Here is a 25,743-nt window from a genome sequence, read left to right on the forward strand (position 1 = left end):
CCAAATGACTGCTGCACCTAAAGACCTGCTTGGCTTTGCAAAAGTGTATCCAAGGAGGAGGTTGTCTGCCTAGCAACCATTTCCAAAAGCAAACAGGTAAGACAGGTAAGAGCTTTCCCCTTCTCTTTAGACTCCTTGAAATAAACTTAAGATTCACCGTGAAAGGGAGTGAAAGACTGGACCAAGACATTACCTAATAATAATAATAATAATAATAATAATATAATATATTATTATTATTATATTATAATTATTTATATTCTGCCCCTCTACAAAATACAATCGGGGCGGCTTACAACATTAAAATATACATTCCCTCCCACCCGCCTCTCCTTAAAATACAATTAAACAGATTAAAATTAAAACGTACTTAAAATTCAATTAATTCAAATATATTTACTGATCTATCTATCTATCTATCTATCTATCTATCTATCTATCTATCTATCTATCTATATGATTTGACCTATATATGTATGTATGTATATATATGAAACCCATATATATATATATATATATATATATATTCAAAGATGTGTCTTTTTCTGGTATATACATATGTACTCCATTAAGCTCCAGTGTACTTTTTGGCCTTGCAGGTGAGCTTGGTCCGGTTTGCACCTGGGTTGGAAGAGGCAAAGGCTTCCATGGTACGGAGATGGAAAGTCCAAACCAGAGAGGCCAGAGGAAGGAAAATATCCCGCCGTCTCCCTTAAACGGCTACCTGAGGCCAGGTAAGCTATGCAATCTGTAGTTTCGCTGGGCGTCTGGTCTCTGGGTTGCAAACTAGAGATCCCCACCTTCCTTGTAGCTGTCCAGGACTGGAATTCAGGGCCTGGCAACTGCTTCTTGGGTTGCAAACCAAAGTTTGGGTTCATGCTATAGCTTTCTGAACCGCAAACCAAAACGAAGAAAATAAACCAGAGCGCAAGAGCTCTTCGACGTTGTATTGTTATTATATATAATTTATATAATGTATATATGTATTCAGAAAATGCTGGCATGGAAGTGAGTGGGATAGATAGATAGATAGATAGATAGATAGATAGATAGATTATTATTACCCCACTCGCTTCCATGACAGCGTTCTCTGAAGATGCCCAAGCCACAGATGCTGGCGAAATGTCAGGAACAAACTCTTCCAGAACAAGGCCACATAGCCCCCTGAAAACCCCACAAACTACGATGGATGCCAGCCATGAAAGCCTTGGACATCACATTGTGTTGTTGTCGCCTTTGATACTGTCTTTCCTATCAGTCCAGAGAGGGCTTAAAATCCAGGTAGGGCATCCTGCTATGGTGTGTGTGTACACTTGCGCGCATGTGTTGTTGTTGTGTCTGCCTGATTGGCGGCTTCTGCTCTCATTAGCCGCGGATCAAAGTCTCCCCGCCTTTCGCACTCGGGACATCTGGAGCCCCAGTGACTAACTGGCCTCATTAACCGTGGCCTCTAAGCCGCTTACAGGGACTCAGATGGCTCGCCCTCCCTTGCGTGGGATTTGGGGCATTAAGGACAAGCAGGTTGGCTTTCCGAGGGGAGTGGGAACACAACAGGGGTGTTTGGATTTTGCTTGGCACCATCAGAGGAACCGGAGACAAAGAGGAGTCTGTCTGTCTGTCTGTCCTCAGGCCGCGGGTTTTGGACAAGAGATGTCCGGGGGTGGTGACCGGAGTGAGTAAGACCCCCGTTCGGACGAGAGGTGGTGGTTTTGGATGCGGGAGGTGCGTCTTTCGAAACATGCGCTTGACCGTCAGCTCCGGTCAAGGAAGCATGTTTCTTCGTAGTTGGCGTTGGCTTTGGCTGGCTCGGGATTTGGAGAAAATTGAAAATGTTCCTCCCCAATTCCAAAAAGCAAACCTTGATTTTGCTATGTTTATATATCTAAAAAGGGACACCCTTTTACTATGTCTCTGTAATGGTACTTGAGCGTTGCCAAATTTTGGTACCCAAGTGGGATCCATGTGGACACCAAGGGCCAAATGTACACCCCCAAAAGCAAACCTTGGTTTTGCCATTTTATATAAGGGACACTATTTTATTTAAAGGACTTGAGCATCCACGGATTTTGGTATCCATTTGAGGTCCTGGAACCAAACCCCAGCGGATACCAAGGACCCACCGTACAACAATCCTGCCACTTTTAGGGTTATTTCAGAATTTATTTTTGCAAATGCCTGGGTTCTTCCAGCCAACTTGGTGCACCTCTCTCTCATTCCTCCATGGCTTCCTTGCTGGGGTTCACTCTTCCAGCAACGGACTGACCCTGCAAAGAGCTTAGCGGAGCCTCTTGCAAGAGGAGGGTGCCACCTTTTCTCTCCGGGACGGTTGTATATCCCCCGCTAATCCCAAATCCTGGAACGGGATTGCACCGGGGCAGAGTATATCCCTGGCTCAGGGCCTTGATGAACCTCAGCTGGCATTTTGAACACAACACAGCTAAGTCTGTAGTTCTTCGGAGTGCTGTTGGACCCAATGGTCTGAACTGGGAAAGTAACTTTCATGGTTTGTGGTGTTTGGCTAGCAATTTTGTTGTCGGTTAATGATGCTGGGAAAGTAACCGGCTTGTTGGTTTTTACCTTTTGGTAGGTCTGTTGTGCTTTCCCCATTGGCATCATGGAATTATCATAGACCTTCCAGATGGTGAGAGAACCAGGGCTTCATATCAAGCTATTGGAAAGTCCATAGGTTGCCCTTGGGCAAGTCACACTCTCTCAGCCTCAGGGGAAGGCAATGGCAAACGTCCTTTGAACAAATCTTGCCAAGTAAACCCCATGAGTTAGCATCACCATAAGTTGGAAATGACTTCAAGCGCACTGCAGTGATAATAAGTCAAAGCCGCAAATGTGGAGGGCCAACTGTCATAGTGGTGATAGTGGTAGTAGTAGTAGTAGTAATGATCTGAGGATCAGTTCCAATTGTTAATGTTTAGCAGTGGTTTCCATGTGAAGGAAGTGAATTCATTCCAGGTTTTGAGCTCTCCAAGGTCCAAAACACACTGCAGAAATAATCCAGTTTGAGACCGCTTTAACTGCCCTGGCGAGTGCTCGGGAATCCTGGGAATTATAGTTTATTGTTGCACCAGAGCCCTCCGACAGAGAAGGCTCGACGTCTCACAAAACTATAGTTCCCAGGTTTCACTAGCACTGAGCCAGGGCAGGTAAAATGGTCTCAAACTGGATTATTTCTGCAGTGAGTTGCTGAACCTATTTAGGGTCAACTTGGAGAATTCATTTGCATCCCGGAGTGGATTCACTGTTTTGGCGACATGATTGGAGGCACCAGATGCTGGTAAGGTGATGGAAGTGATACACTTTTGAGATGCATGCTCCCAAAATTAGCATTTGATTTTGTTTTGTTCCTCTCCAGAGCAAAGGAACATCCAGAAGAACGTCACAGGGAATCTCTCTCTCTCTTCCGGAAGTCGTGTCGGGGTATCGCATCCTCACAATGGCTCAGCGAAGCCTGGATCAAACCATAGGACAGCATCCGCCAAAGGAATGCCATGGACTACATCAGTAGGAAGCAGGACAGACGAGCCACGTCTGGTTCAGACCAATCTTTCTTGTCCCTACTGGCCAGTGACCACCGTTGACTCTGCGTCCCACAAGCAAAGCAACCTCGAGTCCAAATTTCAGAGGTTTGGACTTGAAAACAGAGCGGAGGCCAGCAACCCTCATCCTCTTCTGCCTGGCTGCATCTCTTGCTTGGACCAGCTTGGTTTGCGGAGGAGCTCCACAAAGACCCTGCCTCAACAAAACCATGAAGGTCCACCTGCTGCTCATAATGCTATCTCCAAAATCAGGGTGGACACTGAGGACCATCAAGTGGCAAAACAGCCTCTAAGCCATTTCTCCAACCAAAGAAGCAACAGGAATCTTGAAAGCCACGGAGATGCCTTCTCCTCCTCCAGATTGTTGGAGAGACCATCTCAGGGTTCCCTTCTCCATAGCTCTTGTCCTTCCTCTTCAAGCTCTGATGGTAGCATTGATTTCTCTACTCCTGGGCCTGCCCTTACCTTAGATCATCTGAAGACCTCTGAGCTGGTGGAGGACCATCCTCCATCCGCCACGCTCCAGGCCATTTTACGGTCTTCTCAAAGGTCAGCGGACCTCCATTGCTCCATCCGGCGGTTCCAGGAAGAAATTGAGATGGGAGCCTTAGGGTCTTTCCCTTGGGACTCCAAATATTCCTCTCTCCCTCGCCAATCCTGCTCCAGCCCCCCACTAAGCATCACGGAGCGGCTCACTGCAGACCAGAACTATGCTAGGCAAGCTGGGGAGAGATGGGGTGCCTCTTTCAGTAGAGATTGGGGCAGTCTTGGCTCTGTGGCAGGTGCTTTCGGAGAAGATGAACCTCTTCCCCTTACCTCCAGGTACAAAACTGCTGGGCCGCATGCCCCTGCGATGGAGACTCTGGACCATGCTTGGCCAACGGGTTTCTCCAGCCCAACCTCACACTTGGTTCTAGGCAAAGAGGTCTCTTTTTCATCCTTCCAACCATGCTTAGTAGAGCAGCAAGTTCTGGAAGAGATGGTCAGTTGCAGCTGGCCAGAAACTGACCACCAGCAGCAGAAACGTGGACCGGAAGAACCTTCTTCGGATGTGTCCCATTGCTCTGAGTTGGGTCAAAAGGACCTTCCCTTGGGTCTTCTCTCCACTGGTGGCTTGGAGGTCTCCTCAGACACGTCGCATGCCAATTTTCCAATGAACATGGGGGTGTCCATCTACGATACCCAAAGGGATTGGACTTCTTGGTCTCCTGGAGGTCCGGAGGTTGTTCCAGTCCACCAGTTTGGAAATGGTTCCAAAGACCTTGACTCACACGAACCAGGAGAGAATGGTGGGACTCCATCAGTTGCAAACTCCGTGGATGAGGGTAGTTCATTTTTGCCCCAGTGGAAACTCAATGTGTTCGGAGCAAATGCCAAAAAAGACCTTGAGGAACATTCTCAAACTTCTGACGGCACACAAGTTGTCGATGGGAAAACTCTTCTGGTGGGGAGTTCCAGGGGTCCATCAGATTCTTTCTGTGGCAGTGGTTGGCCCAACATGGGAAGCGGTCAGAGAGAGGAGTCTTTTGTAGGAAAGGCAAAAGAGAGGATGGAGCTGCCATCCAGCAATTGGAGAGATTTTGCGATAGACGCCACACGAAAGAAGGTGAGCATTGCTTGTTTCAAAGCATGGAGAAGAGACAATTTTGGATCACAACTTCCAGAATCCCCCACCCAGCAAGGGATTCTGGGAGCTGTGGTTCACAGATCACATATCTCCCCCCCCCCCCCAGCTCTGGTTTGTGCGTTGCCATGTTTGGAACTGCAAGAAGGCTCTGTACAAGGGGAAGGACTGTGACATTTCAGAAACCATTTTGGGTTGAAAAGACCTAGAATTTGGCTTATTAATTATTGTTCATGATGTGCGGCATTTTATTGTCCTATTATATGACTACAAGCGCCACCCAGAGATGTTGTGTATATATGTTGGTGTGCATTTTAAAAGATAGAACTTAAGCAGTTTGATAGAACCACCATCCATAGGCTGCCTCTAGGAAAATTCATATTCAAAGGGGTTCAGGGTGCTAGCATCACTTTTCTTAATGTCCCCTAGTATAAACAAACGGTCCATAAAGTAACATACCAACCTGCCTTGACTCTCTCTCCTGCTTGTAGGACCTGGAAAGAGACAACGGATCGACGGAGAAGAAGAGAAACAGGTAAGTCTGTTGTCTGTATATTTTGGTTGAAGGATATTTGGTATTAATTTTGTATTATATTCCATTTTCTATAATGTACGCCACTGGCGGGTCCATTTTATTTCATTTTATTCTGTTTGATGTACAGCACTGTGTAAACCTACAGTGCTTCATAAATAAAGTTTAATAATAATAATAATAATAATAATAATGTAAGAGGACACAAGTGAAGACGGAGGGAATATCAGGTGAAGCGGGAAACCTTGCTAAAAATCAGTATTCCCGGGGTCTTCATTACCCATTTTAAAGGTATGCATCCATCCCTCACACCCCACTACAGCTAGCAAGGTTTCTACAACGGTTTACATATTTGGGCGTCTGGAAAGGCAGCGCATAAAAAGAAGAGGCAATGGGGAGGGAAAATAAGGCAACTCAGGCTCAGGTTGTGCAATGTGCATAGGATGCATTTCCTTGCTCCAGCAGAGCGCCTGTTGCTTGAAAGCCGAGGAAGAATGAAATCCTGACATAGCAGATCAGGGTCCTGTTTTTCTTTTCTCTCCCTCTTTCTCGGCCTCAGATTTAGGCTGCATCCGCACTGCAGGTATAATCTGGTTTGACACCACTTGAACTGCCACGGCTCAATGCTAGGGAACGCCAGGGTCTGCAGTTTTGTGACACCTTTAGCCTTCAGTCTTGTGCCACAACAGACTAGGATCTCCAAAATGCCATAGTGTTGAGCCACGGCAGTTAAAGCAGTGTCAATCTAGATTATTTCCGCAGTGCAGATGCAGCCTTAGTTGACCGACTCATCCACCAGCCTGCTAGAGTCCACAGGACTGAGTCATGGGTTCGGTTTCTTCCCTTTCCCAGGCCTCTGCCCCTAAGGAGGGACCCTCTTCTGGCGAAATCTTTTGTGGCCTGGCGCGACCATGTCTTTGAGAGGAAAGCCACTGCTCGGGCATTGTATGAGCGCCAGCTGAAGCGCAAAGGACTGGCCGCCCTGCAATGGGCAGTGCAGCTGAGGAACGCCCAAGTGGGCATCGCCCAGAGGAACCACGCTTTGGCCATACTGACCGCCAGCTTCCGCAGGGTAAGGAGGACTCTTCTGAGACGCAGTTGCAAAAATCCCAAATTGCAAATCACTGTTTCATTCTATGTAATGGTAGCCTTGGCCTTGCTAGGGCCTGTTTAGTAAAGGTGAGCATGGGTTCATATAAAGTTTGCAATGGACTCTGCTGCATGGCAGGACTTGCAGGATGTTGTTGTCGCCATTATGTGCCTTCACGTTGTTTCCAACTTACAGCAATAAAATTTATGTCTACATGAACAACTGCAAAGTACATTCCATAGAGGCCCAGGCCATCTCTGGATGCATCTGAGAATGCAGTGGACCTTTATGGTTTTGTTGAAGCAGGTTCAAGTGGTTTGGCACCATTTGAACTGCCATGGTTCAGTGCTGTGGAATTATGGGGATTGTAGTTTGGTGGAGCACCAGGGGACTCTGATGGAGAAGGCTGAATGTCAGCATTGGCTACGCCAATAAAGACGGTTGGGAGTTGCAGTCCAACAAACATGGGGAACCAGTTGGTGCAAAAAGGGTCTTGCTTGGAGATGTTTGGAGCCTGAGGTTTGTTCTGCTTCTTTGCCAGTGGCAGGATGTGATGGCGAAACAGCAAGAGGCGCGGACATCCCGGCGCATGGAGCCTGAGAGATGTAGCCAAGGTCTGCTTCGGTCAGCCCTGGGGAGGCCGCTTTTGGTCACTCGACACCCCATTTTGTCCCAGCTGTCTTCGGAGCACCGGGAAGAAGCCATTCGGTACAGCAGGTAAACGGAAGAAGGAAAAATATAACTCAGATGGTTCTGTTTTGCAATTCCATGGAGAACTGAGCTTTCTAGGGATGTGCAGTTAAGCATGGAGAAGCATCCTATTCTGGATCCTATTATATCCCATCCCATTTTTGTTGTTATTCAAGATGTTTTTGATTTATGGCAACCCTATTATGGGGTTTTCTTGGAAAGAATTGTTCAGAGGGGGTTTGCCATTGCCATCCTCGGAGGCTGAGAGTATGTGACTTGCCCTAGGTCAAGTATGAGGTTCATGGCTGAGCGTAGCTTTGAACCCAGGTCTCCAGTCCAGTGCTGGGACCACTATGCCTTCGAGTCGTTTCCGACTTATGGCAACTCTAAGGCGGCCCACAACTCCATCTAGCCATTCTCAAACCAGCAGCCTTGCAGATTTGTCCAACTACAACTCCCATCATCTCCCAACTACTGGCTGGGGTATTGAAGAGTTGCAATGCAACCAGTTTGGGGAAGAGAGCTCTGGCTACTAGACTACTCTTAGCCTTTAGCATGAATTAAAACACTCTGTTGTTCTTGTTTTTTCAGGGCGGAGGGGAGCTTATGGATGCAACTTCGACATGTGCAGGGAACAGACAAGTTGTGCAGGAAGGCTGACGCACTGCGAGACGTGAGGCGTCTGGCTGGTAGGCCCTTGTTCCAGATTTGGTTTGATTTCGGCTGCATTAATGCAGAATTAATGCAGTTTGACACTGCTTTAACTGCCATGGCTCAAAGCTATCGAATTCTGGGTTTGCAGTTTGTTGTGGCACCAGAACTCTGACGGAGAAGACTAAATATCTGACATAAGGAACAGTGAAGGAAGGGATTTAATCCAAATCTGCTTCCTTAACTTAATTTAACTTAACTGAGGTGCACCTGGACTGCTTTTTTAGAGCCTTATTCCACGAGAAAAGAAAGCGAAAATGGAACCAGAAAGCAGCGGCTTTCTCCATGCCTCACCGCATGACGGTGATAAAAGCGTCTCCTTTGTCGAATAGATTTTTCCACCTGGAACAAAAATGTGCTTTTATAACCATAAGATAACCGAAGCACTACGTCATCATCTGGCGAGGCACATAGAAAGCCGATATTCTCTGTCTCTGTTTCCACTTTCTTTTCCCATGCGAGAAGACCCTTAAAACCAGAAAAGGGCTAGTGTGTAAATCGTGCCCGTCTGTCCCACTGGCTTAGGAGAAGCCATGCCCGTAACACCTTGTTCCCCAACTCTTTATTCTTTATTCTCCCCTTCCACACAGCAGCTTTCAGACTGTGGCGCCTTCAGAAGGAGCGCATGGAGAGAGAGGATGCTTATGCCCAAGAGGTCCGTGTCATTTTGGAGAAGAAGAAGCTGGCAAATGTGTTCCAGACCTGGCGTTCTCGCTATCGGGCGAGCAAACAGACCTGGCCGCTTGCGGCTCGCATCCGGAGAGGACTGATCCGCCGGTGAGCAAAGCACAATATTCACAGGAGGAGTAACTAGTACAGTGCGCTCACCATCCGTGAGTTGGAGCTTGCACAGATAGGTGGCACCAATGGTGGCACATGCCCACAGGTACACTGACACAAGGTGTGCATGTTGCCAGCCATTGACTAATATGAGTTGAGATCCTGCAGTCTTTCACATCCATTGACCTCCCTGGATGGGAAGGACCCACAGTAGTGCAGTCGTAGTACAGGACTGTGTAGTACTGTACTTTATTGTAGTACTTATCTATGGATTCAGGATCCATGGATCCCATGATCCATGGCTTCAAAATACATTCAGCCATCTATATCCGCGGATTCTTTACCCATATATTCAAGCACCCACAGCTTGAAAATATGCAACAAATATATGAATTCCAAAGACCAAACCTTGATTTTGATTTTAGTGCTCCGTTGTATTTAATGGGACTTGAGCATCTATGGATTTTGGTATCCGTGGAGGTCCTGGAACTCAACAGCAATGGATACCAAGGGCCTACAACAAGAACAACAAGAATAATCTATTATATTTAATAGGACTTAGGCATTCATGGATTTTGGTATCCATGGGATTCCTGGAACCCAAATGCAGCTGGTACCAAGGACCTACTGTAATAATAATAATAATAATCCATTGTATTTCATGGGACTTGAGCATTCATGGATTTTGGTATCCATGAGGGTCTGGGAACCAAACGTCAGCAGATACCTTGGTTTTCTGATTTTATATAAGGGGCATTTTCTTTCTCTCCCCCGAAGGTGCTTTGATGCTTGGAGGCGCTTTGCCCGACGGGAGGCCTTGAGCCGTCTGGGCCTGGAGGGCCTACGCATCCGATCTTTGCGGCGGTGCTTCCAGCATTGGGCCCGGATGGTGGAGGTCAAGGAACGGGCCCGGCGAGCGCTGCTCGGACTCCTGGCCTCGAAGCAGAGGAAGTCCTATGGTGAGGAATTGCACCTCTCTGGAAAGTTGAAGATGCATGTATTTCGTCCCCCCCCCCCCCCAAATCTTAATCTGTGTCACGAGTCAAGCATAGGTCCTAAATTTGATAATGCTTCACTTCTCTCCAACTTTCCCATATGGAAAAGTTCCAACTGTAACAAAAGAATGGACAGATGACCACTGTCATATCGTCTTCAGGCTGTGCTTATAAGGTGTATACGAAACATCAATGACGTTCATGATCAGGCTTGGATCCCGTCTCCAAAATATTGCATCGTGTCTATGCAATAGTTTCAGAATCCAAACCATTTCTGGTCCCGAGTATTTTGGATAAAGGAGACTCAGTAATAAGTCTCCATGTTCTTTCAACTGCGAACGATTGAGCCAGGAATGATGATTTGGTTCCAATCTGTTATTTCTCTGTTTCTCTTTCCCGGGAACGACCCACAAAAGCATCCAGGTTAGGCTTTGGCCAAGACGCTTGCGTGGCTCAGCCATGTTTGGACGTCACAAGATGGTCCCAAAGGAATGGAGGGGACAGTCTAGATGACCTTCTCCATGCCGTGACGTTGCAAGGGGCCTTTCAGACCTGGAGGAAAAGATGGCAAGAGTCCCAGCTGGCCACGTAAGTGCGTGACCAATACGCCTTGGTGAGGTTGGGCACAGAGTCCTTAGCTTTGGAAGCTAAGCTTTCTGTTATTTTGGAAGGAAGTTTCTAGTCTAATCACACTTTCAGGGTGTTTTCTCGAGCGTCGGCACAACGTCAAATGAGGAAGGTCCTGGGCTGGTGGTGGTGGAGGACCCTCTCTCCAAACCCCCTCGGGGTCCAAACCAGCTGCTATGCAGAGGACCCTCTCCTTGCATCGCCCAACTCAGAGGAGTCTTCGCTATCTTCCGGCTTCCATAGCGGAGGGCCTGTCTTGTCCACTCCCAGCGGATCTCTGCAAAAGGTAGGGATTCCTTCTTGGGTAGGCGGTTCTGTGAACCATGGATCAAACCCACTGGTTTAGCTTTGGAGCTGTTTTGGTTGCGTGAGGCAGTGCGTTGCAGTGGTTACAGATGGGGTGCGGACGCATCGCAGAAGTGACATCGCCCCACTTTGTGTTTCATGGATGAGCAAAACTCAACCAGTTTTGCAGGTTCTTTTTGGGATGAAGGAACTAAGGGAACGGCCACATTGCAAAGTCGTTCTTTTTGATGGTTATGCATTTCTGGTGATCGGAGATCAGAGAGCTCTGCTGCCACAGAGAACTGCAGATCCCAGGATTCTCTGTAAGATGGAGCTCATGGCAATTAAAGGTTGTGTCAAACTGCATTAAATCCTGCAGTGCCGACGCAGCCTATGGTGCAGAGATGTCTTATCTGTTTCTATCTGGTAACAGGAGAGCAGCTTGGAAAACAGCAGCAGTCGCACCAGTGTCTCTTCGTGGGCTGCGGCGGAAGATGTGGGGCTCCTTCCCTGTCGCGATTCTTCATCGCCGGAAGATCTTATAAACGTTGCCCTTGAATTGCCGCCTCGAACCCCTCCTGCGTTGTATAGCTACCACGTGGGGTAAGTCAGTCCTTGTCCCAACCTACCTGTTTATTTTGGGTTATTGTTTCCGTGTTGTAAAGGCCTGAATAGTCATCAGAAATTTAAAGAAAGGCAGCACTGGGATGCTTCTCCTCCCACGGTAAGTCAATAAACACATGCCCAATTTCCATCCACAGAGAGAATAATTTCCAAGGTGAGAGATTCCCAAACCCAAGCTGCAACGGCGAGAGCAAACCGAACCTTGCTCGCTCGGTGCAAAAAGGCGCACAACCTGATGACCATGCGGCAGAGGTAAAAACAGTGACCAGAAATCCAGCTGTGCAAGTTTGCCTTCAATAGAACATTAACCGATGTTGCAACATCCTTGCCTTTGCGTGGTTTTATCTCCCAATGACCCTTGGCTCTGAATACACAAACATATGCACCTATGTGAAGTCGAAGGCTTTCATGGCCGGCATCCATAGATTTTTGTGGGGTTTTTGGGCTACGTGGCCATGTTATAGAAGAGATTATTCTTGATGTTTTGCCAGCATCTGTGACTGCCATCTTCAGAGAATGCATTCTATGAAGATGCCAGCCACTGATGCTGGTGAAACGTTAGGAATAAACTCTTCTAGAACATGGCCATATAGCCCGAAAAAACCACAAGCTATAGATGCCAGCCATGAAAGCCTTTGACTGTGCCACCAATCTTTCCCCTTTCAGGTCCAGCATCGGAGAAGAGTCCTAGCAAGGTACTTTGGACTTTGGTCAGCATCGACTCATCGAAACCAGAAGGCCTCCCAACACCAGAGACATGTCCTTCTCTCTTGGTAAGACCCCTGGGCACCAAATTCTCCCATCTCCAGTGTTTCTTGTGATCGGAGACTATTGCATAGCGTCAGAAGAACATTGGGAAAATTCAGGAAAAGAAATCCCCTGCTCCTTGTAGAAAAGAGAGAGATGCCACATAGCCCCCAAAAGCCACAAAAAATATGCATCCAGTTTGCTTGAATTAAAACTTCTCCATCGGAGCTGTACTTAAGAGAGCCTTGTCTGTCCTTGTATTCCTTTTGGTTCGAAATCCAGGGCTTTCCATCACTGGGCCACCGCTGCGTCCCACAGTTCTGCGCAGCGTGAAGCCCTGGCCCGGTTTGAGGGTGCAAGGCAGCAACATCTTCTGGAGGCCTACTTCGGGAAGTGGAAAACAGAATTCGTAAGAGCCAGCCAGCAAAGATGGAGCGAGGAAAGCCCCCCAGGGAGACCCGAAATGGGATACAGAGTTCTGCGGCGCTGGAGGAAAGCAACCAGGGGGTACCGTGCCTTGCGTTTAAGCTCCGTGAACCAGGTGAGACCGGAAGTGAATAAATATAGAGACGCTTCAACTTGGCATTTTGGAGAGATCCAAGCATGGAACTGATGATAGCTAGGGAGTTAGAGAAGTTTGTGAAGTAGCCTTTGACTTTTCCCACCCATTTGTTATTTCCAGGCCGGCAACTACTGGACCAGGGCTGCTGCCTTCCGCCAGTGCCGCCGCCAGAGGAGTAGTCTTATCGGACCCCAGAAGTTCACAAAATTGTTCCCCATTTGGCCAGGCAGTAAGTAAAACCCTGTTTTGTATGGGGGTCAGGCACATAGTTCTCAGGCTATTTTGCAGTCATGGATAGTGGAGCATAAGGTTGTCCAAGGCAGGTGAGAGCAAAGGCTACTCCTTCTTTCCTGTCTCCTTCCATCTTGCTCCAGAGGAGGTTTGCACTTGCCTTCCTCTGAGGCCGAGAGAGTGGGACTTGGCCAAGATCAACCTTTGGGTTTCTACGGCCGAGCCAGGATTTGAATCCTGATCCCCCAGTGTCCCTGCCAAACCTCTATACCATGCAGGCTTCCCCAAATAAAGCAAGATTTATTCATAGGAGGTTGGCCATGGTCTTTCTTTTTGGTTGACGGAGAGAGAGTGCTCAAACCCACTGCTCAAAGTGGGTTTACATGGTTGATCTGGAATTCAAACCCTGGTTCGTCGAGGTCATAGTCCAGTGCTAAAACCACTATGCCATGCTGGCTCTCAACATGCAAATAGTACAATGAAAAACAGAAGATGGGGACCTGTCTTCCAAGAAGGCAGTGTTGCTGAGCACAAGGGAAAGGATGGGAAATGCTCTTCATTTTCTTAACTCAAATTTTCTCTCTCAAGGGCACCGGAAAAAGGACGTCCGTATCCAACCCAGCCTAACATTTAGCTCTTTCCGTGTTTCGCTGGTGACCTACAGAAGCCAAAGCAGGACACTGTGGGCAAAGGTGCCTCCAGAAGGTCTGGATGTAAAAGGACAGAGATCTGGATGCGCTTGGATTCAGGAGAGTGACACCGAAACCGATTTAGCTGCGCAAGAGAGACAACGGCTGGGGTAAAGCTCTGGAACAGATGAGTCTTGAGTAAGATCAATGGAGGAAGGTCAGAGTAGGAATACAGGTTGAACCTCCCTCTTCCAAAATGCTTGGGACCAGCATTTTTGATTTTGGAGTTTGGCCGATTTTGCAATATATGCACCATGAGATATCTTGGAGATGGGACCGAGTTTAAGCACAAAGTCCATTTACGTTTATATATACTTTATACATCTAACCTGAAATTGGCCCTCCATATCTATGGATCCAAGCACCCACGACTTTAAAAAAATATTTCATTGTGTTTAATGGGACATGAGCATCCACAGATTTTGGTATCCATCTTTTCATGACCCTTCCTCAGTTATGACCGCATTTGTCTTTGTGTCCTGGTTTCCAGGAGGAAATATCTGAGCGTGTGGCGACACAACGTCCTCCTGCGCCGTTTCCAGGACGCCAGGGACAGCCGGCGCCTGGTGAAATCGTGGATGCTGTGGAAGGATGCCTGCAGGACAAACCTCCTGGGAAAAGCCTTGGTGAGCCTCCCACAGACTTCTCTGGGGGTCGGGGAGAGTGAAGTGCAACCCATACTTTTAGTTTGATTTATCTGTTAGTTTTATGGCCATCCTATTACCTACAAGGAGCGGAAGGTACAATATATGATCCTCCACCCCATTTAAAAACGAAACTTCTCAGATCGCACCATCTCCTCTGGAAGACCTCAGTGGAAGATGTAATCCTTTCGTGTCTGGCTACAGGGACATAGCCAGATGCGTCTCCGATGGCATCATCTGGAGAAGCTTAGAGGAAAATGTTATCATATTGCATCTGGCTACAAGGACACAGCCAGATGCTTCTCCAATTGTGTCTAGTTTAAATGGGCAAAGAGAAGTTTTGGGTCATTCACTTGGTGCTGCCCTCCCAACAGGCGCGACAGAGGTTGGCCGAATGGAGCTGGAAAACGTGGCGTTGGCGGTTCCTCCAGAGCTGGATAGCGGAGCATTTCCTGGCGAATGACAACAGGCGCTTGCTCCAGAAGGTAGGAGACCAGGGGTTCCTAAAAACATTCAATAGGATCTTGAAAGGGGAAAAGGGGGATTTAGGTTAAAATATAATAGCCTCTTGCTTGTCTTAGCTGTGACAGTGTGTCTGGGTGTCCAGATGGAGCAGGCTTGCACTTAGGGGGCTATATTCAAGACCCTGATTGAAAAATTTTGCAGCCAGATGGGGGACCTCTGCCCTGTTGAGGGGATTGATCTGTGATCATTTCTATCCTTTCTCCGCAGGCGTTTGGAAGGTGGAAGCAGCTGGCAGCTGCAACTCGCATAGAGAACAAGATCAGTTTCTAGCAGACTGGGAAAAATATACGCGTTATATATTAGTGGATAAGATTACATACAAGAGAGACAACGTCTATCCAGTCATTCCCTATCCAGTAATTCACAGAAACTGAACTTTATCCAAACCGTTGGAAGACTGAAACAAGAATGCAAAGCAAATCAATACCGACTGAAGATCTGAAAGTCTGGTATCACCTCTCAAAACAGTCCTTTGAAAATTTAGGGTAAGAGTCTCAATTTGCACTTTTCTGGATCCTACGGTATTTCCGTCCCACTTCCAAAGCTTTGTAATCATTCTTAAAAATCTTTATTACTTTTTTGGATACTAAATTCAACTACGGGAATCCCAAACAGGAAAAGGGAGACAAGGACCGGGCCTCACTATTTGTGGTTTTCGCAATTTCAGATCCACTGTCCTTGCTAGATTTCTACACCTTGGTTCCTTTTAATGCTACAGGGGCTGTTTCTTTGGAAATCTTACTTGAAGCAGACTCTTGCCTCCTTCCTCCCCGGAGGGTCCCTTGTCGGCCAATCAGCCCTTGCAGATTTGGCCATGGCTATTAAAGTCGGACTGAGAGCTAGGGTTGGAAATAAAATAAAATCAATCTCATTTCGAAGCGCCTTTTCTCGACGCACCCCTGCCTGCAGGACAGGTTGCCCCTTTTATCTCTTTGGCCTTTGTTTGAGTCCATCTGGAAGGACGCATTTTTGACAGGGCCTCCGCAGCTGGAAACGCACCCCCTGCCCGCGCCGGAGTCCATCGGCTCTTCATTAAAATGCCGGGTTGGCAAGGGCTGACCTCTTTCTCCTTTCCGCTTTCCCCCCAAGTTCCTTTTTTCTGATGATTAGGCCGATGATGAAGGAGCCTGCTGGGAACAGCTGAGTTCTCCACCTGCCTTCTTCCAGAGCTTCCCCTCGGATTTCTTCCATCCCGACTCATTAGCTCTCGCTATAACCGATCAGCCGGGATTAACCTCTCCTTAGCCGTCGCCTCCTGCGCTTTGGGAAGCCAAGACAATAACAAAAGCAAGGTGGGAAAACCTTACAGACACTTATGAGTTGCAAGATTTCCAAAGTTACTTTAAAAAAACTAACTGTGGTTTGAGCATAAGCTGTAAATCTACCCCAAAGTGGCAAGACGGGCGTTGGGTTAAGAGCAGGGGTTTCCAACTTTTTTGGCTTGCGGATCAATTTCTATGGCGGAGCCCCAAAGAGGCCTACCTCGACATCTTACAAGTTAATGGTGTTTAGGAGTAGTGTTGCTTTTTCTTATTCTTTAACTTCATTCCGTTTTTATTTCTTTCGTTTTCTTGGAGCGCCTGGGAAGCGCACGCTGAGCCCTAAGGGCTCCTTGGAGCACAGGTTGGGAACCGCTGTGTTGGAGGGTAGAACCATTTCGTATTTGGACTGGTGTCACCCCATTATGGCAATTCATGTTGTCACCCCTAGGCAGGCAGGAGCTGCCAGCAGAGGTTGGGATCCGGCCTTGGTTGGACCCCTCTGCCCACGGAGCAAAGCCAGGGGAAGAGGAGGGGTCCATGGCCACCGATGGTGGCTACATCGCCGTTTCCCTGTGCCCTGCTTTCATACTAACATAATACCAAGTGCCAACAGTGTAGTAGCTGGAGGGACAAGCAGTATCCAATAACAGCCCAGGATCAGAAACCGTAAATCCAAGCCAAGTTCAGGAGTAATGAGATAATGTGTCGGGAGTCATAAACCACAGTCAGACCTTGCAGTAGATGCCGACTGAGAGAGTAACCCAACAGAAAGGGGAAACCCCTTTGACTAATCATAGAATCTTAGAATTGGAAGTGACCCCAAGGGCCATCCAGTCCAACCCCATTCTGCTATGCAGGAACTCACAATCAAAGCATCCCTGACAGATGGCCATCCAGCCTCTGATTAAAGACCTCCAAAGAAGGAGACTCCACCACACACTGAGACTGGGTTTGTGCCAAATGCCAAAGCCTTCGCCCTTCCAGAGGACTTGGAGCTATCTCTCCTGCCTCTGCCTGAGATGGCTATCAGTGATGTGGTATGGCTGTTTCGTTTTCAGAAGCTAAACTCTCAAGGGAGGGTATGACACCCGACTCAAAGCCCTGCCAAACCCTGAAGTGCCCTACTCCCAGAAACGGCCGCAGCGGGTAGATGGCAGAGGTGCCCTGGTTGGAAGAGAGGGGTGGTCAGTGGGTCGTGGGATGGAAAGTGAATGACCGCCCCACCAGGTGCTCACCCCCTAAGTGATGCCCCCTACAACAAGGTAAACACTCTCACACCACTCCCTCCCCACAAAAATAATAGTTACTCTCCCAATAGCCATTTCACAAAGCAACCGACACAAGCCTGAACAGTTAGAAATGTTTTAATTATTTTGTTTTCACCACTTCTGGTTTCTTTTTGTAAGTGCTCACATATCCAAACGCCTTTCCAAAGAGGGGAAAAAAAACCATGAAAATTCTCACTGTCCTGTCATCTTAAAAAAATACAAATAAAAATAAATAGTTTAATCAAGCCTACCCCAAATTCTCTGGCTATGGCCGATCCTTGTTGCCCAAAGTCTTGCCACTCGAGACTTCCCTGGCAAAAAGGACTTGTGAAACTACAGACGGAGAGCTGCCAATTACTTTAATAACTAGTCAGAAAGCTTCGCACTGACGCAGAAAATTATTAAGGTGTGCAACCTGGATTAGGAAGGATGGAAAGCCAGAGAGTGAGGGCTGTTAGGGGTTCCAGCTTTCATTGAGGCTACTTGAAAGGGCCAGAGGGCTTGTAACAACCAAAACAAGAGGTTTAAGGGTACTTTTCAGTCTTTTGGCTCAGAAGGGACATCCAACACCCTCGAAGGGTGTCCACCGACCTTGCCAGTGACAGGAAAGTGCAGCCAAAGGGTACTTCTACAGGAGTGTCGGTGCCACCGCAAGGCCTTGTGGCTCAGCGTCCCGAGGTCAAGCACGGCTGAAACCTAGGAGGGCAAAACGGCCACCTTCACGGCTCTGCCGGACCGTTCAGCAGCTCGTACATGTCTTCCAGCACCTGCCAGAGGCAGCTCTCCAATGGGAAATCGTTGTCCACCAGGTTGACCAGGTAGTAGTTATCGTGGATGTACTGGATGATCATGCGGGAAGGGGACTCCTCTTCGTAGAGTTTGGCCCACTGCTCGATCCACAGGGCGAAGGCCTCGTCCTGTCCGCAAACAGAGGAGAAAGAGAGAACTCAGCTACAGCTAGGCGTACAATACGAGGGAGATGGGGTGCAACCTCAACCTATTACTTTCAATGGAACTGCAGCAGCATGGTCATCTTCCCTGGTGTGGCTGGGAGAAGCCATTCCGCTTCAGATGGGTCTGGGAGTTATAGTCTTAAGAAAAATAATGCTTCCAAGCTCCATTCTGCCCCAAACACCTCCCCGGCATTTGAGCCGCACGACTCTCTTACCTTCCAGTACATGAAGCTCACTGGATCCACAACCGTTGGCTGGATGATCTCCCTGCCTGGGAAGATCCCCCAGGTCACGGCGTTGGGCTGCATGTCGTGGGCATTGGTGATGTTTTCTCCCTAAAGATGGGAACAGGAGGTGTTAAAAGGCGAGAAGGCCTGGGAAGGATTGTGCGCTCCGGAACAAGCTGCAATGGCAATGCATTTGCAGAGCAGAGCAGAAGGTCTGCCTTGAGAATGAACAACCGTCATTGCGCCAACTGTTTTCTGACGCCAGCTGCTGCGTGAATGCGCACACAGCAGCTGGCATTGGGAAGGTGTCCTGATCCACACAATTCCATTTTGACATACATACATACAAAACAGGTTTCATCCCAAGGAAGGTTTGTACCTTGACGTTGACAATGTGGTAGTTCACTCGCTGACCATATTTCTTCAGCACCGTCTGGAGGGCTCTGACGTTCTCGCTGGAAGTGAAGAACTCCAAGTAAGCCTGCAAGGAGTTGAGAAGAGATGTTAAGAAGCGTTAGGACCAGACAAATGGCAGGAAAGACCCCAGAAATGGTCTACAATAATGGATCTCAAACTCTGACATTTTAGGCTTCAGTTCCCAGAATCCCTAACCATAGGCCAAGCTGGCTGGGGCTTCTAAACTCCAAAAAACCAAAGTTTGATCAAAATTATTGATCCAAAGTTGAGCACGAACCAGGAGTGTGATGCTACAGCAAAAGAAAATGAATGCTATTTTAACCTGCGTTAATAGAAGGATAGTTTCCAAGTTGAGGGAAGTAATAGCCTCACTATATTCTGCACTGGAGTACGATGTTCAATTTTGCACCTCCTTTTAAGAAATACATAGACAAGTTGGGGTAGGTTCAGAGACAACAAGGATGGTAAGAAGTATAGAGAATAAGATATTTGAATCGAATGATAGTGAAACGGAGGAAAGGATGATTAAGAGAAAGAAGGCCGTGCCTGAAGGGCTGCAATGTAAAAAGAAACAAAACATTTCTGATAAGTAAAATAAGATTTACTGGTTATGGTGGGTGGGTTTATGGGGCATTGTATTTTATTGTATTTTAATGCTTTTGAATATTGTTGTAAGCCTCAATCTCATTAACGAGGCGGGGTATAAATTATTACTATTATTATTATTATTATTATTAGACATGGCAGGGTCCTGAACAGGGGGTCGGACTGCATGGTCCATGGGACCCTTCCAACTCTGATCTCATCATCTCAGATACAGATCTCTATCTCCTCCATTCAATGACACTCCTCAAACTAGGCTAGGTTTCCAACGCATGACTAATAACACAGAAGAGATCTGTCTTTCTCTTTCCTGGAAGGCAGCCATATGAGCAGAGATCACATTGAAAAGAAAGGTCAGCTGTTCTACTTTTCCTTGCGACTTTCCCTTTCGCTTTTAGAGAGGCCCGAACACCCGAGGAGGTAAGACCAATGCCTTGTTCGTCGGGGTGGTGGGCTTTTTAGAGGGTCTGATGAGCCAGGACCCCAAAGTTCGCAATGCAGCAGCTGGGAATGGAGCACTGGAAGGCGAGGGGGAAGAAGAGCTTGATGTGTTGATGGTGGAATGAGAAAGAGAGGAGAGTGGCACAAAGCTTTCAAAGTTGTGTTGGTGTCAGTATGTTTGTGCATGCAAGGGAAAGTGGAGGAAGGAAGGAAGGAAGGAAGGGCTAGCAAGTGATAGGAAGGAAGGATGGATGGGTGGAAGGAAGGAAACAAAAGTGGGTGCATGCCCTCTATTGCCAGCCTGCTATTAAGAAGTCTGGGGCACACAAGCCTACCTTGACCTTAATCTCCAAAGGAGACAGACAATAGGATAATCAGGATGCCCAAACCAGCTTCTCAATGGATAACAGTAACATAATTCCATTGACGGCTTACAGCAAAGAAGATGGAGGGACAGAAATATGGTCGGCGTAAATCCATGCAGGTTGAGTCTCCCTTATCTGAAAGTCCCCCAGAGTGATGCCTTTGCTTTCTGGGGGTTCAATGTACACAATGTACAATGTATTTCATGCACATAATTGTTAAAACTATTGTGTATAAAGTTATAGTGCGCCCTTGGTGTCCATTGGGATTAGGTTCCAGGACCCTCTATGGATACCAAAATCCGTGGATGCTCAAGTCCTATTAAATACAATGTACAATGACAGAATTCAAAGATATAGCCGTGTTAGTCTGTAGAATCAGTATGTGGAGAGATCTTGTAGCGCCTTTGAGACTAACTGAAAGAAAGAAGTTGGCAGCATGAGCTTTCCTAGACTAAAGTCTACTTCCTCAGATTATTTATAAAGTGCTGTAAATTTACACAGCACTATACATGCATATATAAATATATATAATATATATTTATATATAATATATACAAATTATATAGATAGTTAGACAGACAGACAGACAGACAGACAGATAAACCATGGATACTTGAATTTGAGGATAAAAAATCAGTGAATATAGAGAGCTAACCATAACTCCAGGCTATAAAATATATATGAAACATAAATGTATTTTGTGTTCAGACTTGAGTTCCATGTCCAAAATAATTTCATTACATATGGATATGCAAATATAGGTATTCAAAAACCCTAAAACATTGGAAATCCCAAACACTTCAGGTCCCGTTCGGATAAAGGATTCTCAGCCTGCGCATGTTCTCCTCTCCTTGTAGAAGAGCTTGCATTTAACTGTTCAGGAAGGGGAAGGGGTTAAAAATCAAGAGCCCTTTGTAATGGGGAGGCTCCCATGGGGTTTCTGTTTGTTCTGAAATATTCTGGGGGGAGAGAGAAGGAGGCAATTTCACCGTGGGGGTTCCCCTTTAATGGGTCTACCAGCAGGACCAAAGGTTTGGAAAATCACAGCCTGGTTTCCCTTTTGTCTCTGGTACACCCATGTGTGCGCATAGACCTGCTAATGCCACTTAATCTCTCTTTCCTCCTACTTTGCAGTTGCCTGGATTTAAGATCACAGCCTCTCGCTTCCAGCCCCCCACAACCAATTTCTTTCTGATTTTACAAGGATCGTGGTTCCCCTGGTGCCAACCGCAGGGCTGCCCATGTTTCCGAGTGGGGCATCCTTATTTCCTCCGTTGCTTCCAACACCTTCTAGCATGCTGGGCAACCAGAGGCCTTTGATACGGCTGGCTTCAGGCCCATCCTGCTCTTTTCACATCACTTTTGGCAACCCTTCTGACAAAAGGAAAGGAGGGGATCGCGGAAAGGTTAATCCCACTAATATGAGGCCAGTCTGGGCACCATTTGCATTACAGCCCAAAACAGCTTTCATTTTAACTTGTCACCTTCTTTGCCACCGACGTCCCTTTGTTCAGATACATGGGAACCCAAGCACTGTGAAATATCATATTAAATTTGGCTGGGCTTGTCTGCAAGATATTTGTTTTTTTAAAACAGTACTTCCTTGGTGAAAAGAGCCAGCAGAGCTAGGTTTGTTGACATTTCAGGGAAATCAAACCAGTGTTTTAACTGTTTGCTCCACGATGGAAGAAAAGGTCGGGAGTTAGTGGGCAAAGTACAATAGCCCCATAAAATGGAAAGGAGGGGTCAATGATTTGCCATGATAAAACAAAATACACATGTCCATCCACAGTCAGTAGGGTTAGGGACACAAGACCCCCGTGAATATGGAAAAACCGCAAATAACAAAAACCATCATGTTTTTACCTGAGAGGAAACCTCTCTAGGAATCTCTAGGTCCTCCAGGGCAACTCTGTGGTCAACGTCTGACAGACACCAGCCATAGAACTACACTAGAGGAGTTACAAAGGCCTAGTAGAGTGTCCTTTCTAGGAATCTCTAGGTCTTCCAGGGCAACTCTGTGGTCAACGTCTGACAGACACCAGCCATAGGACTGCACTAAAGGAGTTACAAAGGCCTAGTAGAGTGTCCTCTCTAGGAATCTCTAGGTCCTCCAGGGCAACTCTGTGGTCAACGTCTGACAGACACCGGCCATAGAACTACACTAGAGGAGTTACAAAGGCCTAGTAGAGTGTCCTCTCTAGGAATCTCTAGGTCCTCCAGGGCAACTCTGTGGTCAACGTCTGACAGACACCGGCCATAGAACTACACTAGAGGAGTTACAAAGGCCTAGTAGAGTGTCCTCTCTAGGAATCTCTAGGTCCTCCAGGGCAACTCTGTGGTCAACGTCTGACAGACACCGGCCATAGAACTACACTAGAGGAGTTACAAAGGCCTAGTAGAGTGTCCTCTCTAGGAATCTCTAGGTCCTCCAGGGCAACTCTGTGGTCAACGTCTGACAGACACCGGCCATAGAACTACACTAGAGGAGTTACAAAGGCCTAGTAGAGTGTCCTCTCTAGGAATTTCTAGGGCAGGTTACACACCGCCAAAAAATACGTATTCCATACGTATTAGGGTTAGGAAGGGGCGGTGCTTCCGCACCCCCCTAACCCTAGTACGTATGGAATATATACAATATGGCAGCGCCCCTTCCACATGGGGGCCGCCATATTGACATAACGGACGCTCTGCGTCCGCACGTGGCGCACCGGAAGTGACGCCGCGAGTGCGCCTTTGGCACTTGCGGCGCCTCTTCCGGGGCCCGAGAAGGAGCGCGATTTCCGCGCTCCTTCTCTGCAGCATCCGGGAGTTGCGCCGTTTAAAGGCTGCATCTCCCGGACGCTGCAAGCAGCGGCGGAGCCAGACCGCCGCTTTGTGGCGGTCTATAACCCGCCTAGGTCTTTTGGTGCGACTTTTAGTTAAAGCTGACCATAGAGTTGCACTGGAGGACCTGGATATTCCTAGGGAGAACATATTAATCAAATCCACAAATATCAAAGCCGCAAATAAGGAGAGATGAGTGTATGTGACTTAAGCCACATTTTTAAGGCTTCATTCAAAAGGTGGACATACCCATTGGAAATAAGACTTAAAATTCAATAGGCTTGAGGAATACAGAAGTCAAAATGATGGGGAGGAACAATGGGACAACAAGAGAATCAAGGAGGTACATAAAAAGGTTACCTTTTGGAAGACGTAGCCTCCTTCCGGGCCCCAGCCCACAATGGGGTCAGTGGACGGCTTGCCGTTGATGTTGGGCTGGGAGTTGATGGTCAGAATCCCCAACCTGTTCACTTTGGCCAGCTCTTCCTTCATGAGGTTGGTCTCAGCGGCCAGAGGGTCATCGTTCCATGGCAGACAAGTCACCTGAATAAAGGAAAAAGGCAGCGTATTTGCATGTCACAATAAGCCATGGTTTGTCTTAACTAGGGTTTGTTTCATAAGCCATGATTCACCATAGCCTGTTGATCCATTTCTGTGGTTTTGCTGTCCTCCTGCTCATTTAATTCACAAAAATTTAAAAAATCTTTATACTTCATCCCATATCTTAAGATTTCTGGGTAGTTTACAGTTTAATCAGTTGAAATATAATCAGTTGGATCAGAATATATTTTTTCAGGGTGGAAAACAAACCTGGTGAAAAGCAAGAGTATAATCTGTCCTAGGGGCACCGACCTCCTCTACTCTTAAGAGTAAGCACAAAGTGTTATATCTGATGGGATTTTATAAGTTCTTTGACATTATTTCACTTTCTTTCATCCTTTAGATCCTTTGCTATATGCCCCTAAGTTTTACCCTCGGCTTATCCACAGGGGATAGCAAAATCCATAAATTTGGCCCCAAAACTTGCCCTGGGATTAATCATGAGGTCGACTTATAGTCAAGTATATACGGTACTTCCTCAGATGCATCTGGGTAATGATAAGGTTATTATCCTAATGATAAGCTTAATACCATTATAAATCCATATATTCAACAAGAAAAGGAAAAAGAACCCACTTTTTCATAATAACCTATGAACCCATGAGACGATTAGCATAATTCATTATATATTGTGACATCGCCTACATTTTTTGGAGTTCTATGGAAACTATAGCTTTTTGTGGGCCTTTTGGGCTCTGTGGCCATGTTCTAGAAGAGTTTATCCCTGACATTTCCCCAGCATCTGTGGCTGGCATCTTCAGAGATCTATGGAAACTGTCACAAGACGTTGCTGAGTTCTGAAATCGACCACCACACCATTGGTTATGGCACCATAGTCGCCGCTCCGCCTGCGATACCTAAACCTGCCCTTTTCTCCATGCAGGACTGTTGCTCAGGATGCGACGACACTCACCTTGTGCCCATTTTTGTTGGGTTCTCTGGCGATGTAACACCTGAACACCTCGAAGACGCTCTCCTCGCTGGTCAGCTCTTCCCCCCACATCTTCAGGAGTTCGTCTCGGGGAGATTTGCTCTTCAAGTAGAACAGGTAATAGTCCTTCAGGTCCCCAAATGCAGGAGAGGATGAGTTGCCCCTAAAGGTTTTTAAAAGGGGGGAGAAATACATTAGTGGAATGAAGTGAGAATCTCCATTTAGGGAGAGATAATGTATATCAAGAGAAAAATCAATAGAATTGCATGTGCTTCTAAGTCGCCGGTTGACTTATGGCAACCCATGGGTCCTTTCTAGCAGCATCAGAGATATCTTTCATACCACATCTTAAAATTTGCAGACAGGCTCGTTTGCTTGCAAGTTCAACCAGATTCTTCCATGGCGATCCACCCACTTGCCCCATACTCACCACCGGCCGTTGGGAAACTCATCCCATTCTTGAGTCCGGTAGATGTAACTCTTTGGCCGGGAGGCCCAGAAAATTGGCCGGACGTCTTCCACTCGCCGCTTGGGGTGAGCGCTGACCGCCCAGGGCAAAGGACGCCTTTGTTCGGGAAAAGAAAGGGATAGAAGATTAAAATGGCTGCACCTTTACTTGGTTAGGACATCTGTTATGGTTTTCCCCAGGTCCCTCCAAGAGCCACTGTCAAACGGCATGCTAGGCCACTGTTTTAGTCCAAGTATGCGCAACTGCAGAAATAATGCAATTTGACACTGTTTATGACGTCCTGGGATTTGCACTTTTGTATGTTTGCAGCAAATTGGGAAAAAGAAACCCCAAAATACTTGAAAAACAGCTACAAATATGCAAAGAAGGGTTTTTTTAATTGCAAGCTTGTAATCATTTTTTAAGACTAAACATATATGGAATCCTTCATCTGTTTAAAAGCCAGATCACGTGGAACCTAAAACAATTTAAACC

General features: G+C 47.0%; 2 protein-coding genes across 5 annotated transcripts in view; one reads left to right on the forward strand and one right to left on the reverse strand.

The window, feature by feature from the left end:
* CUNH1orf167 (chromosome unknown C1orf167 homolog) lies at nucleotides 1-24,835 on the forward strand. The gene is made up of 21 exons (XM_089536791.1): nucleotides 1-96; nucleotides 600-734; nucleotides 3,368-5,157; nucleotides 5,667-5,710; nucleotides 6,560-6,779; nucleotides 7,339-7,514; nucleotides 8,079-8,176; nucleotides 8,789-8,975; nucleotides 9,756-9,937; nucleotides 10,390-10,561; nucleotides 10,673-10,886; nucleotides 11,319-11,488; nucleotides 11,647-11,761; nucleotides 12,176-12,282; nucleotides 12,539-12,797; nucleotides 12,939-13,047; nucleotides 13,638-13,848; nucleotides 14,229-14,364; nucleotides 14,757-14,867; nucleotides 15,115-15,392; nucleotides 24,753-24,835. The coding sequence occupies exons 2-20, from the start codon at nucleotides 659-661 to the stop codon at nucleotides 15,175-15,177; spliced, it is 4,440 nt and encodes a 1,479-aa protein (XP_089392917.1). The 5' UTR covers nucleotides 1-96; nucleotides 600-658; the 3' UTR covers nucleotides 15,178-15,392; nucleotides 24,753-24,835.
* Nucleotides 17,518-25,743, reverse strand: part of MTHFR (methylenetetrahydrofolate reductase) — a 19,930-nt gene continuing 11,704 nt past the window's right edge. For all 4 annotated transcript variants that reach the window (XM_089534149.1, XM_089534147.1, XM_089534146.1 and 1 more), the window contains exons 7-12: nucleotides 25,231-25,365; nucleotides 24,783-24,963; nucleotides 23,630-23,812; nucleotides 18,997-19,098; nucleotides 18,606-18,725; nucleotides 17,518-18,354 (exon numbers count right to left, since the gene is read on the reverse strand). In XM_089534149.1, the coding sequence (XP_089390275.1) occupies nucleotides 18,157-18,354; nucleotides 18,606-18,725; nucleotides 18,997-19,098; nucleotides 23,630-23,812; nucleotides 24,783-24,963; nucleotides 25,231-25,365 (919 nt within the window). In that variant the 3' untranslated portion in view covers nucleotides 17,518-18,156. The remainder of the gene's footprint in view (nucleotides 18,355-18,605; nucleotides 18,726-18,996; nucleotides 19,099-23,629; nucleotides 23,813-24,782; nucleotides 24,964-25,230; nucleotides 25,366-25,743) is intronic.

Source organism: Sceloporus occidentalis, unplaced genomic scaffold, assembly GCF_023333645.1.
Source record: "Sceloporus occidentalis isolate IW3139 unplaced genomic scaffold, rSceOcc1.0.p SCAF_8, whole genome shotgun sequence".
NCBI lineage: Eukaryota > Metazoa > Chordata > Lepidosauria > Squamata > Phrynosomatidae > Sceloporus > Sceloporus occidentalis.

What these genes read in the sequence shown, in the direction of transcription:
- CUNH1orf167 (XM_089536791.1), top strand. Translation starts at nt 659, where the DNA reads ATGGAAAGTCCAAACCAGAGAGGCCAGAGGAAGGAAAATATCCCGCCG. An exon ending in TTGTATAGCTACCACGTGGG is followed by an intron (nt 11,489 to 11,646) that starts GTAAGTCAGTCC and finishes TTCCATCCACAG; the next exon opens with AGAGAATAATTTCCAAGGTG. An exon ending in CAAGAGAGACAACGGCTGGG is followed by an intron (nt 13,849 to 14,228) that starts GTAAAGCTCTGG and finishes CCTGGTTTCCAG; the next exon opens with GAGGAAATATCTGAGCGTGT.